This window comes from Lissotriton vulgaris, chromosome 3_1 (genome assembly GCF_964263255.1).
Source record: "Lissotriton vulgaris chromosome 3_1, aLisVul1.2, whole genome shotgun sequence".
Classification (NCBI taxonomy): domain Eukaryota; kingdom Metazoa; phylum Chordata; class Amphibia; order Caudata; family Salamandridae; genus Lissotriton; species Lissotriton vulgaris.
The window spans coordinates 439,721,948-439,736,470 of record NC_141689.1 but is presented as its reverse complement, the minus strand read 5'-3'; the positions used below and the strand labels follow the sequence as shown (position 1 = coordinate 439,736,470).

At 42.1% G+C, this 14,523-nt stretch overlaps 1 protein-coding gene across 4 annotated transcripts in view; it reads left to right on the top strand.

Annotated features, from left to right (window-relative positions):
* Positions 1-14,523, top strand: part of PDE4D (phosphodiesterase 4D) — a 1,324,573-nt gene that overhangs the window by 1,248,255 nt on the left and 61,795 nt on the right. Inside the window, exon 1 of one of the 4 annotated variants that reach the window (XM_086960669.1) lies at positions 7,657-8,088. The exons of the other annotated variants lie outside the window; for them this stretch is intronic. Within the exon in view, the coding sequence (XP_086816795.1) occupies positions 8,041-8,088 (48 nt within the window). The 5' untranslated portion in view covers positions 7,657-8,040. Of the gene's footprint in view, positions 1-7,656; positions 8,089-14,523 lie in introns of those variants that run through there. 4 annotated transcript variants of the gene reach the window in all.

Sequence of the window (14,523 nt, the reverse complement as noted above, 5' to 3'; positions counted from 1 at the left end):
CTTGGTGGCCATCGCTTATTGCTCTCCTTGGTGGCTTCGCTTATTGCTCTCCTTGGTGGCCATCGCCTATTGTCCTCCTTGGTGGCCATCGCCTATTGTTCTCCTTGGTGGCCATCGCCTATTGTTCTTCTTGGTGGCCGTCGCCTATTGCTCTCCTTGGTGGCCGTTGCCTATTGTTCTCCTTGGTGTCCATCACCTATTGTTCTCCTTGGTGCCTTCACCTATTGTTCTCGTTGGTGGACATCACCTATTGTTCTCCTCGGGCCCGTGGTGGTGCGGTGGCAGCGCCAGCTGAGGCGTGCCCTTGTATCTTCCGAGCTAAAGCCCTTCAATAAGGATTTGTGTGTGACAAGTTGTAGCTGACCAGGTTAATCAGGTAGACAAATGTATATTTGTGAAGGCAACTACAAATGGGGTTGTTTCATTTATTGCAGGTTTATTTTTATATAGCGTGAACTCCACCTGGAGTTATCAGAGCGCTTTACATGAGCACCAGTTGCATTACAGAAGGACACATTCATTTTTTTGCCTCGGGGAGATTAAGTGATTTGGCCGAATCACAGAATGTTTGACCTTACCGCCAGAATCGAAAGTCGGCCACTCTAGCTACAACCTCTACCCATTAAACGTCTATCCACGTGAAAACAGAGCAGGCTCACCTATCGCGAATATGGCATGTTCTCGTGCTCTAGTCAAGCCCATGTGTAAATGTCAAAGTATTATTGGGTGCTGACGTGTGCATAGAAGCTTTGTATTTCTCAAAACCACTACAACACATTATCTGCTGAGCATCAGCAGTGTTGAAAGCAAAACATGAAATGTTAATTAATTAAAAAACGTTATTACGTTTCACATTTACTTTTATTGATTGTATTTTGACAGAGGCCTTGTAACTCAAAAATACATTTCCCCTTATCGAGATAGCACATTTTTTAGCGCCAGAAGCCCCTGGAAGTGGCCTCAGTGTGCTAGGTAACGTATAGAAACAGTTATACTGACTAATCTTAAGTGAAGATGATAAAGCCCTCAGTGTCTGGAGTGCCAAGGATGCAGTGGATGGTTTTAGGCGTCTAACCAACAAAATTGGAATGCAAAGTGAGATAGCACAGCGACTCTAATTCACCTCTCTTTAAGTTAATGTGCATGTTAAGAAAGGACGAGCAGTTAAGTCTGCATGCTATGTTAAGAGCAAGCTTTGCTAAGGAATACATGCACGTGCACAAGCAGCAGAAAAGAAGAGCCCCATGTCTACCTATTCGGCCCATTCATCGTGCTGCTGCAAAACATGATGCTGGCCTTGGGGCCAACTCTGCCTTCTCCTACAATCACGTTGGTTGACATCAGCGAGTTTACCTCTGTTACTTAGCATTTTAACTAACAAAAAAAAAAGTAACTGCATGGTCCTTATCACGACGTTGTGAGCAAACGTGAATAACCGCAAAAGGGAGCGAAGTTCCTATTTTGTTTGAAATAATTCCCTCTGTTGGCGATGTTTACACTCTGCCTCTGTGTTGCATCACAGACAGGAGAGCTAGGAAATACGGAGCGCTCTTTGCTGTTTTTTTTTTCAAGCTGTGCTGCTGTTTGTAGTGCTTCCGATAACTCATGGCATGAAGCGCTACTGTATGCACTGCCAGTAAAGCAAGTATTCAAAAAATGCCCACACCTCTCGCATTTATTGTCATTTTAGCATGACCAGTGTTTAATTTTTCATTTATATGCCTAATTTAATGCTACTTCATGCCCCCTTTTTCCTCCAAACTACGCGTTCTCCGTCTTTACTACTCTCTTGGTATGCGTTTTCATCCTTGCCTTCGCCATTCATCACGGGTTTCCTACCCCATCTCTTTCTTTCTGCTTGTGCAAGATCTAAAATAAATGATGAAAAATAAATATCTTCCCAAAATTAAGTGGTAGTGCTCACCACCTTCGCCAATTAAGCACTGCACATGTCATCGAATTTTGGCACTATAGGTTTTCGAATTGCCCCCAGAAAGGCTTCTGACCAGAAAAGTCCTACACCACGAGTCCTTGTTCTACAGCCGTACCTCATTTGGAATTCATTTATATGCCTGAAATGTGCAAATATTGTATTGTATGACCTTTACATAATTATGTCTACTTTCTTATTTATTAAGATTAATGGTGAGGACTTTGCTCCTTCTTTAATTTGACCTGCTTTGTGTATTGCAATATTTTGAAGCAAATGGATACAATTGTGCAAAATGGGGTGAAAGAGTCAATAAAAGTTCATTTGGGCTGGCACACGAGCATAGACACACACACACACACACGCACACGCACACGCACCCCCCCCCCCCCCCCCCCCCCGGGACTGGAGGGGGTGTTACAGATCCAGCAGCCCCCGTGTCGCATGGCTATACTGATCGCAGATTGTGTTCTTTACACGGACCGAGAAACGCAACAATTTCCTACAAACTTAAAGGATTTGATTAGAATAGGGACTGAAACCGAGCATTATTAGAACATGCATTGGGCGAATTTATGTACGGACGCTAGAGAGCAGCAAATACTAACATATCTAAAGCGAAGATGATAGCGAGATTACGGTGACGTCATGAAAAAATAGAGCTGAGTTTCCAAATATCCCTTTTGTAAAATCATAGCGAGGGCTGCTGGGCGCATTCTGTGGTGCTGTTAATGGTCATTCCTTTCAGAAGAAGCGTCGTGCTGCGCGGCAGCTTCCCCTTTATTCCTCGGAGGCGGCGGCCATTAAACACCTGAGCGCGGGATTCACTTTAGTCTCACTCTTAGTGTGGCTGTTAGATGACTGTGCAGGGACATAAAAGTGTGTGCGGAGGCTGTTTTTGTGTTGCAATATAAACAGGGATTCTTTTTAGTAATGATGCTAGATTTCCTCCCTTGTGCATGGCTCGTAACCACAGCGTTGTGCATGTGCAAAATTCACAAATCAGTTTTGGTTCAAGAGTGATATCCGAGTGTTGACCCGAGCACAGGGCGCAAATATGTTTCATACATTTGCTAGTCATCGTTTGCCCCTACCGACTTGCGAACTTGTATCACTATAACTATTTACCAAACTCATCTGTTCTTGTTAATCTGCCTTTGGCAGATGAAAGGCAGATCCAGTCCTTCCTGCGTACACACATATGCCGTTCAATGTTTTGCAGAAGGTACATTAGTCCCTGAGCTTTCGTACTGGTATAAATGAAAAATACATGACAATTACACAGATTTGAATAGAAGACTGTTGGGATTTTGAGTAGTATGTAGGCCCTTTTATGATCTGTCTGATTTGTTTATCTATTATCAACGTGTTTTTGCGGAGCGTTTGTTTGTGGTGTGGCCATTTCCAAAGTAGGCATTTAAACGTGCTCAACATCTGAAGTTTCATTGAGTAAGACCATACAAGATGAAAAGTCTGTGAATTCCCATAGAAGCCCAGGAATTCACAAGGGCATATTATCAAGCCCATTATCGCCTCTTTAGCGGCAGTTTCCTGCCGATAAAAGCGGCGATAATGTATCGCCCTTGCTTGATAATATGGCCCCTTGTGTTGGATTGATTCATTTCCCGATGGCCCACTGTAAGGCGCATTGAAATGATTTTTGTTGAACGAGGCTCTAGCGGGTTTCATTTATTCCTTCACAACAGCACTTTACAAACTTCCTAAATGCTGAAAAAAGCAGGGAAGAGGTCGAAGGCAATTCCACACATATGTGAAGCGGTTAAAGTGAGCTTCAGGCAATACTTTACGCATCGAGAGTTCGTGTGGATGAATCTCGAGCACGGTGGAAAGATAACACTTAAGTAGTATATTTTCTGCGAAGGAATGACGCATACAACGCAGAGCTGAGTGAAACTCTTCAGCGCTGCACTGCACGATACAGGAGAAATAGCGCAATGTTATATTAAATGCAAGTTTCTCACTGATCTCGTTGGATGCACAGGAACAAAATGGTCTCTTTGTCCATTGCCAAGCTTTGCGCAATATGACCCTTCTCTACCTAGCATAAGATTAGTGCTCGAGGTACCCTCTCCAGTATACATTAGAATGCAAGGACAGCTGTCGGGAGGTAAGCCATTGAGGATGTGCAGTTACATGGAACTCGCATCAACTTTAAAGCTTAGTTTAGTCTTTTGCTCTGGAATGTTGATCACCGCTGACATTTGTGCCACACCTGAGTTGCACAACACATAGCCACAAAGATGTATAGAAATCTGGGCCTGAACTGTAACAACTCTTCAATGGCATGAATTTTGTGCAGAGGTAAAATTGTGTGTCTTCGTTACAAGCCGCTGGTGCAGCCGGCGCGTCACTTTTTCCCAGTTTAAAAGTGATGCACCAGCGGCGGAAGGGGCTTGTAAATAAGCCCCTGTGTGTTTAAGGTAGCTTAAGAAAATAAAAGCAAAAGAGATTGGGACTCAAACAGAATTAACCTATAGAAAAAATTCTGAGAGGAAGTCGTGTGAGAGCCCATTGGGTGTAAATGTGTGTGGCATCCATCCATGTTGCATTTACATTGGCCTCCAATGGGATTCTGTGACTTTCTCTGCAGTAGGAAATCAATTTCTACATTTTTGTCCAGAAACAGCACACAGACGTTTTCGGTGAGAAAAGAATCTCAATATGTCATCAATAAGAAACCTTTACACTACTTAGCTGCCTGCATTGATGACTTTATTCCAGCACAAATCCCTCCGCCTATTGGATTGTATGGCAGAGGAACCCCCCCTGGTAGTTTCTCTTCTGATTAAGCACTTCCTACAGATATCAAAGGATTTTCTGTTACCACTAAACTCTGAGTCAGGCCGCAGTGTCTTTCTGAGTCCATTTAGCTACAAGTGTCCAGTTTATCTCACCAGGAGCGAGTTGCATCTTGAGTTTTTCACTTTTTCATTCTTTTTCATTTGTGCCAGAGACTAACGCCCTGATTTTGACCTTAGCACCATCCTACCACGGTCTTGGTTTTGTCTACATGTGGGGAAGGTATTCTAGTATTTACAGTTGGATTTCATTACTTCTAGTGGCCACCCTGTAGCCGCAGTGTTGAGTCGGATGACTGAATATGCTGCCTGATTTCTGCATGTGCTGCAGGACAAGCAGGAGGTGGTGTTTGGTCCATCAGCTCAAAGCTGCCTGCTGCCTCAGTGTTCCCACTTCGGGAGTCTCAGTTACGTCTCGGTGGGTCTAATACTCGCTAATGCTTGGAATTTTTGCGGCTGGGCGTCCAGTACTTTAGGTTGGAATGCCCCTCACCTGCAAAACACAGGGACTCCTGGCTGTTCAATGTTACCTTAAATACAGATTCTTTACATTGGTTAAGTCCTACTTACCACCTTACCTGTGAAGAACAATGCTCTCCGTGTAATGTACCATGATGAAAACATAATCTCGGTAGAATTACCACAGTGCTGAAGTAAAAAGTAGCTATTCCACAAATTCCCGTCCCTGTGGTTCTCTGCCCCCTTGGACATTTGAGAATCCCTGGGATACCACCAGATCTTCCGACAGGTTGAAGCCATGTACCAGCACAGTGTAACCCTCCGCCTACCTTATATGAACTGCCATCAAAGAGCTGCATGCAGCCTGCATGGTATAGGTTAAAGCCTTATGTTTTTCCCCCAGTATTTCATTATCCCAATGTTGCTAAAAAAAAAAAAAGGTTACTCTGGGGAGAAATACATTCTTATTGGCAAAGCCAACCACTGTGGTACGTTTTAAATCCTGAGTTTGCGCTTCTCCATATCAAATACTCTTAAAAGAGGCTGCCTACCAGTATGGACGACATGACTCCTACACCATGTCATCCTCATTGACTTTTGTTACATTTCCTATAGACTGATTTCTACCGGTATGATTCATTGGCCATTGGCTCTGTATAACGTGTGCACCATGTAAAGTGCACTGACACCCTACACTGATATGAGTAGCACTATAAAACAAATGAAATGCATATTAGAAAGGGGCTGTGTAGAGATGAGGGGGCACCGGTGGAGCATCATAATGAGGGAATCAGTGGAGAAGTAGGTTCTGCAGTGGAAGACTGGCAACAAAGAATGTCAAACTGGGCGACGTCAGCGCTAACCCTGCATGTGTTTTTATTTATTTCGTGTTTTTGTAAGGCCCCGAGCACGGCATAGATGCAGCCTCAGAAGCCAAAGTGGGGTTTATCTTTGTTCTGCAATCGGTGCGTGGTTCGTAATTTGGTCTGAACTTCTGACGAGGGCTCATCTTAACTGCGAATAGCAGTGTGAGCCGCCATCTTTCCTTGCATCTTCGTACCATGCGACTGTACTACATACATGAAGGGAAGTGACATGCCAATAGACAACATTCGGGCTGGAAACTCCCCGTTTTTAAAGACAAAAAGGGCTTTATGTTGGCTGTCTCCCGCCCAAAATTGCCCCTGCTTCGGTAGAAGTCAATGGGGAAATACATTCTCCCGGATATTTTTGTAAAATGTTCCCACTTTTCTCTTCTAGAATGTTGGCATGTGTGGTGGATTCGGGTTGGTAAATAGAGCGCACATTGCTGCCCGGATCCGAGGTCTGCTCTTTGAAACAAAGGACCTGCGCCCCCCTCTGCCAGAATCCCGCCTTAATGCCATTTAAATGGCTGCTCCTGTACAGAGCATGTCCCGAGGGAATGCCGGGGCTCCAGGAGCCGCCGAGCCCGCGCGCGCTGAGTCAGCGGCGTGGGAGGGGAGCTGCGTGGAATCAATCTCCCGCGCTTTGTTCTTGGGGCTCCCCTCGCCTCGTGCTGCGCCGACGGCCTGGTGGCTCCCTGCACCGTGCAGTGCACCGACGTGTCCCCCCACGTCGAAGGGAACACCGCGGCCAGAGGCATGTATATGTTTACATCGAGGCGACTGTGAAGGATATAGCGTGACATTGAGCCCGCAGGCCCCGCCTGCCTGATGTATCCACAATGAACTGGAATAACTGGGACTGACAGAAGCGGGGGAGGTGGGTGCATAGCAACAACCAGTCGCCTGTACTCCACCGGCCCTAATTGACGGCTGGATGCAGAGAAAAACTGAAAAGAACCTTCACCTCTTGAGACTGTTCACGAACACATGCACTTACTGGCTCCATTTGTGCTCCGCATGGCTGTTGCAAGGTAGAAGTGCACGCAGTTTGTGTCGACGAAAAGAACATTTTATATTTTTTATACGTAGGCTTTCCATTGTCGATTTCATCACAAGGCCCTTGCACAATTTGTGATATTTGCAATCTGCGTCTTTGCAAGGACAGCGTTTGGTCTAGGTGGTATATGTGAGCTCAGATTTGGAGCTTGCTTAATTGCTTTAGTTTCAGCAGTACAGGCAGGTAGGCGGGTGGTGGGGGAAGGTGCTGACAGCAGTAACCTGAATAGCACATCATGAGACTAAGGCAGTGACTGGGCACAGCGCCAGAAACTTCACCTAATTAATCATCCTGCATGGAGCTGGGGCCGCAAGGATGCCGTTAGAATGTGCCATTTACAAAGGAAGCAGAGAAATGCCCCATTCCCAGGGGATGTATAGACACGCTCCAATCAGAAATTGTCAGACATCCTCAGCCTCCTCCCCTCCCCATTGCTCTTAAGGAATGCTCTGTGATTGGTTCCCAGGAAGGGCTCATGGGTGGACCCTTTTGGCACTTGTGCATGGCTTTCCTTGAAGGTCCTTGTTTGGGAGCTGCTGGCGGAGTGAACAAGTCCTTCCAACAGCGTAGCATCTTAGCATTCATTATTCACAGAGCTGCAAATCTCAGGAAAGATGCAGGTCCCGGGCTCTCTGGATTTGTCGACTGGCCTAATCCATACCCGCGCACTCACCCCGATGGACACCAGCAATTTGGATGTTTATAAATGGCATTTGTACAATCGGAAGGTAGCACAATGGGATTTCTCAACAGGAGGCTTCATATGCACCTAATTTAAGAGAATTGGTGAATCTGCAACACAGCTATAGAGAGAACATACTTTTTATATCTGAATTACTGTCCTGCTGTTCACATCTGAGGAACTAAGTATTTCTTTGTGGCAAAAATAACTAAGGTTTATCCGCCAAGATGCCGGAGGCTAACTACCTGCTGTCAGTTTCTTGGGGCTACATAAAGGTAAGCATTTGCTCCCTATTTTAAGGACTGTAGTTTATTTTTTGCAAAGCTTGTTTCAAAGATCTTTGTCTTAATGTGATGCTGAGGGCACTAGGACCACACAATGAGCCACTTGTTATATTAAAATAACTGAGTGCATACATTTAAATAATGCTCCCCAATCCATTGCATTCTACAAAGAAAAATGTGATCTTTCAGAATTAGCCAGGGTGTTGCTATTAGCAGTGGAAAAATTGCAAGTCAAATAAAAGAGTGAATATTGGATTTTTGGTTTGAATGCAGTTGAGTGCATGTAACAATGGCATGCACAGCAGTCTAGAGAGTCTTGCTTCCCCTTTACATGCTTGTGGAAATGATGGCTAGATAACTGATTATTCTTTTGTGTGATCCTCTGGGTGGATTGCGTATGATCGCATCAGCAGAAGGCACGATGAACTGATCTGCAAAGCAGACCGCTATGAGTCCTCCAGTACATGCTTCAGACAGAAATATAGTGCAGACCTTTAGAATTGACAAATCATTGTGTAAGGAGAAGAGCTTACTTTAATTATTGATACACCTCTGTGTAAGGCAAGCCGTGCTTCGTTATCACATTGAGCGCACGTAGGAAATTAAAACAGGTGGCATTCTCCTTGACTGTTTGATTAGAGCCTCATTTTCTATATTATATGTTTTATGTCTTGTCAATAAATTATGGCCTGATCAATACATTATGGTGTGTTGAGTTAATTTTAGGTACATTTCAATTTAAACGTTGTGTTTCTTATCTGAAAATCACTACCATATATAATTTTGGAGGTTAAAGTCAAGCCTTTGCGTGCATGAAGCCGATTATGTCAATAATGTATCCCTGGAACAAGTATCTTCTCCTGCTTACTTGGAACACAGTTGCTGTGCCTCTAGGGCACACATAACACATACTGCCCATACAGGTTTATATTTAAAGAAATTTAGTGAGGCCATGGTCAATATTGTATTCGAGCTATAAAATTGGGGTTCATTAGAAGGCAGAGAGGCTTGTTGTCGTACCTCTAAATACCAAGATCAGATTTATTTTTATTGTGTAAAGTCATACATTGCTGATTTTGCTGGTGTGAAGCTACTGTTGTGTACATATTTAAGATCACACCTTCATAACAAATACTGGGTGATCAATGACAGAACTTTCAGAAAACTGTGAAATAAAAAGGAATATAGGTTGTACGTGGGAAACGCCAGGGGTAAATATTACACATTTTAATGCCCTGAAAGGGTTTTGGACTGCAATTCTACAAAGGCAGGTTACGTATGGTTTTCAGGTAGGGTAAAACAGTACATTCCATTTTAGAACCCCCCACCCACCATAAGGCTGGGTCATGTCTCCCTGCTTTTTTTCCACCACATTCATCTACTAGCACAAACCTTCAGCCAAGCCAACACCGGTCTACCATGCTTCTGCGCTAAATCAAAAATGTTTAGATCTTCTCGTCACTGACCCTCTTCACCCAACAAGAACAAAAACAAAAATTCAAGCACCTGGAAGGAGCTGGCTGAGGTTGGGACCTCAAGTGTTTTTTACAATCCACGAGCAATACACCCTACATTAAAAATGGCTTCTCGACTCTGTTTCAAAACCAGGAAACCATTTTGTTGCATTTCAGATTTGACTGTAGTGTGAGGTTTCAACACGCCAGTGAAATCATATGTAGCACACTTCCGAAGAAAGACAATGCCACACTGAAGTGTTGAGATACAAAGCTCCCACATTTAACATAAAGTTTAAATTTGGCTTTATTTATCATACATGAGTACACAAATGACTTTTCACTCCATCACTCATGTCATTGCGTGCTACACCCTAAAGTGATGCAACCCTATGTGTTTTTGTACCACTGTGTACATCTCTCAGGTGCTGCTGTTTGGCTGACCTTGTCCTGTGTACTTTTGTGAGCATAGTAAGAGGGAGCTGTCATCATTAGTGCTATTTAACATCATTATTTGCTGCTTGAAAAATAAGCGATGTGAGAGATCAGGTGTATGTCCGAGTCACTCTAAAGATTGAGTGCCATCAGAATGTCAGTGAGCAGTAAGTCTACGAAAATTATTCTTAGAGCCTTAAATAAGAATACATGTACGTCATGTACAACAGAATTATGCCTATGACTAATGGGCATTTGTTAATTAACTGTACCCCTATCACTTGTCATATTTATTTAACCCCTTAAGTGCTGCCGTCGGCCAATGGTCGCCGCGAGCACTACCTTGCCAGTGCTGCGCACGACCGTTGGCCGACGGGCCAGCATTCGTTCTTCGAACATTCAGCACTGGGCGCTGAACGTTCGACGCTCCTATGAGGTTAACAGATAATATTCCTATGTGCAAGTTCTTGTCGACTCATATTTACAGACATTATCTTAGAAAATTGTGAGTTTCAATTTAAGGGTCAGGATTGAAGTAAGGCATAGAGTAGGGGTTAAGAGCCATGTTATGAGGGTGTTGTTTATTTTTATGAATAAGTCGAAGACCAGGGTTAGGTCCAGGGCACAAGATATGGTGAGGACTAATGAATGGGGTCAGGGTGAGATTTTGGTCAAGGTAAGGGATCTGGCGGGTACCATGCTTTGGGTCAGGGAGAGTTAGGGTGATCGGATAGGATGGGGACTAAGGTTAGTGTCAGTGAGAGTTCTGGTCAGGGTGAGGGATATGGTCAGTGAGGGGTAAGGGTGAGGTTAGGCTTGTGAATTGCTATATAGCAGCAGTTAAGTTAAGACCAGCAAAAGTATTCGGCACATGTTTATGGTTAAGTTAGGGTTTGGTGTAGAATCCAGGCCTGGCATTGAAATAATGGCTAGGAGTAGCTTTTGGTTAAATATGTTTTATAATAAAAAAAAAATAACGAAAGACCTTTAATAGAGAACAGAAAGAACAAATGAAAATCTGCACCTTTTTGAAAGATGAAAAGCAGTTGAGCAGTTGTTCCTTAATGAGATAGTTATTTCAATGAGCTTCATAGAGAAATCTTAATTTTGCATTGAAAGTGTTCGAAATGAAAAAGGAAGTAACAATTATTTTAAATGGCATACATCCTACAGTATACCTACTTAAAGAAAAAGTCAAATGATGATAATAACTTATTTTACTCATAGTTCTTTATACCACATGTCTGCCTCTTTTAAGTTATATAGTTAAAATATGTTGCTATTACTCAATTTAATGATACCCAATTTACTGACATTGGAAGAGTGAAAACCTTATTGTGTTTTCCCAAGATTTGAACTTGTGACCAACATATCACTGCTTATTCCTTTCCCTTTTTTATTTGAAAGGTAACTCAGACAAATAATTGCTTACCAATACAATTCAAATATTATTATAAAAGTAAATATCATCTATACCAAACACCTACTTCATAAATTATGCATACCCAATAAAAAGATTGACTCATTTGAAGCTTCTGTTTTCTTATAGGATCCCCAACTTAGGCAAATTCATGTTTTAAAAAAGATTGTTTATTTCATTAAGGAAGCCATCTTCTTCAGGAGCCTCTGTTGAGGGAAGTGACATAATGGCGCTGTGAACCTCGTCAGCGATAGTTAAAACAACTTGAGCGGCCTGTTCTTATTTGACTAAGATTTCCTACCCTTTATTTGTTATGGGAGTTTCAACATACAAACTTTGGTAATACTTTAAAAAAAACATTTAGTTGACTAGTTACTAAGTCATCATCAAATATTTCAAATTCTCGTGAGTCTCAGGTTTTAACCCTCCCGGCTAACTGTCAACTTATTTTATTGTCTAGTTCAAAGATTTTTTGAAACACCGTAATTCAGTAACCATATAATTCTCCACCTTCTTCAACCTTGATTTGTGGTGAATCGTTTTTAAAAGTTTAATTTTTGCATCAAATAAATATAATGCTATAGAATGCAGTCGAATCTTGGAAGATTACTTCTATTGCTTTTTGTTATAGGTAGTCTTGGAGATTATAACTTATTTCGGAAAGGCCTTAAAAGAATCTCCACCCCCCCAAAAAAAATCACTACGACTTCAAGATTAAAGATTTACAATGGAGTGAAATCAGCCCTTCATCTAGAGAGGTGCACCCTTTCTGCTAGCCTGAGATCACTAGATAACATTATATTTAATTGGGGGAGTGGTCTGACTTAGTAAGCAGTAGGATTTGTGTCTTCGAATAGTAAGGTCCTAGAAGTAAATAAAAAAAATTGGCAATGCTAAACATTGGCATTTGTTGACTAAGGTATGGCACCCAGAAGTGAGCAGGCGAGTCTGGCATGAAATATACACAAGATAATGACTTTGTTGGAGTAGCAGAATTCTGAGTTATAGATGGGAGAATACTGTGTTCGCTTTAAGATGGTTTGGTGCTCTTCGTAAATGAGTTGGCCAGTCAGGCGTCTGATTTCTAGAAGTATGGAGTGTCACAATTTCGGGTCATAAACCGAATAGCCTCCGTCGTTTAGGCTGTGAACCAGTGTTTTGTTATTGTATCAGTTTAGTAAGTATTCTTCAGCTGAACATTTGACACTTCAGTGCAATTGCAGTGTATGATTAAATGTGTGAGTTTCCATTCATCATGTACATGGTCCTGGATACAAAGGCTGACCCAGTAGTAGCTGTTTAACCATATTGAGATCTTGTAGAATCTTTGACTACTGTCATAAAGAATGTGTTTTTGTATTAACAGTATAATTAAGCCACATTGGAAATAGCATTCTGTGTTCAAATAGTGCATATGTGGGATTCAACATTGACACTCTGGAAATGAAAGTAAAATTATCCATTCTGCAGTATTTGATATAGAAATATTGTTACAGTGTGTTAGTAGATGTAAAGTGCTTCTCCGAGTGGCCTTGTAGGTCAAAATGTAGATCTGCGTCTGGTCTGACACAAACTTCACTTTAACTCAAAGTCAATTAATTTAATTAATTGAAACTCATTTAAAGTTTATTTTCTGAAATGTCTGTCATTTGTGATGCCAAAGCTTTAAAATATTGGCTTGTTTCTAAATTTCTCTAGATCCATCAGCAGATTCCTTTGGCTTAATTTGTTATAGGAGTTGTCTAAACGTTGTCACCTGTTGCCAGCCTACCTTTCTTTAATGGCTATGCAAGAAAAGACTCCATAGTTATCTGAAGAAGGCCTCCTCTTGAGATTGGTATGATAGCTATAGCATATGCGTGCTGCCAGCTGACTTCTGGAAGGAATTATGGATAGCTAACTTGCCTTATAATCAAGGTACCAACATTGGATGCCACTGGCATGTGCATCTGTAAAGTGTTGGTGCCAATGAGAGCCTAAGAGTGCTAGTTCAGCGCTACCTGAATCTATGCTTGTTCTACTCAAGGCTAAAGCATGGGAGTACTACATATGAAATAGTTATACAGAGATGGTTTGGGATTCCATAAGGCAAGGTAAGGTAACTGCATTAGGGCTACACCTAGTGGTGATGTTAAAATACAGAAAAGACCTCGAAATTTCTTATTTCCGGTGTCCTTTAAATCCGTCAATGGTTCCTCCCTCTTAAACCTGACAGGAAAGCCACCTTCTGCCCATATAAAAGATAGTTCTATTAATAAATGTGAAGCATTTTCTTGCACCCGGTGTCACCTCAATACGTACACTGCTAAAAACAACATGGCAAGCATTTGAAACAAAATCTGTTTTTTACAGTAGTGTTTTACATTTTATGAGTTAGATGCCACAGTTTAAATTTTTTGGTATGATATGTCATCATAGTAGAAGGAGAAACAAGCAAGATGATTTAAGTGGGTTAGTATATAAACTAAGCCACAGAAAAATACAATGTAAACAAAAATATATCTTAAAACCAGGTTATTGAAGATTTAGAACATAGTTATCGAAAAAGTTCCAACTTGTATTGGGGATAACCACACATGGAAAAGGGGCAACTGTTCTAAAATAAACAGGGCAAAACATGAAGGCAAGCATAGGAATGTTGGGTTGGTGCAGAAGCTCTCTGGCAGCCATCATTGGCTCGGAGCTGCTTCATTATGTTCAGTAGAACTCCTAACTTTCTAATGTTCTGATTTAGCCTTATAGCCTACTGTTGAGGGCTATATCAGTTGTTACAGGACCTGAACCGGAGTTAGGCCCGAGCCGCAGCCTATAAGGAGATTGGGGGCCTTTAACAACAGGTATAGCCCAAGGCAGAAGGGCTATAAAGCTAATAAAATAAATATCCCATCCACTAAGGGTAAAATGTTCTGCATTAAAAAGGGAGAAACAGAAAGACAAACATTGGAATGTTGGAGCTCCGGGCTTATACTAGATATTATAAGCCCAGAGCTACTCTATTGTCTTCAGTGGAGCTCTCAACATTCCAATGTTCCAATTGTGCATTACAGCCTAGTGCTGAACGTATAAACGGCTGTCAAACACCATGAACCCTCGTTAAAGGCCCAAACCCGCTGGCAT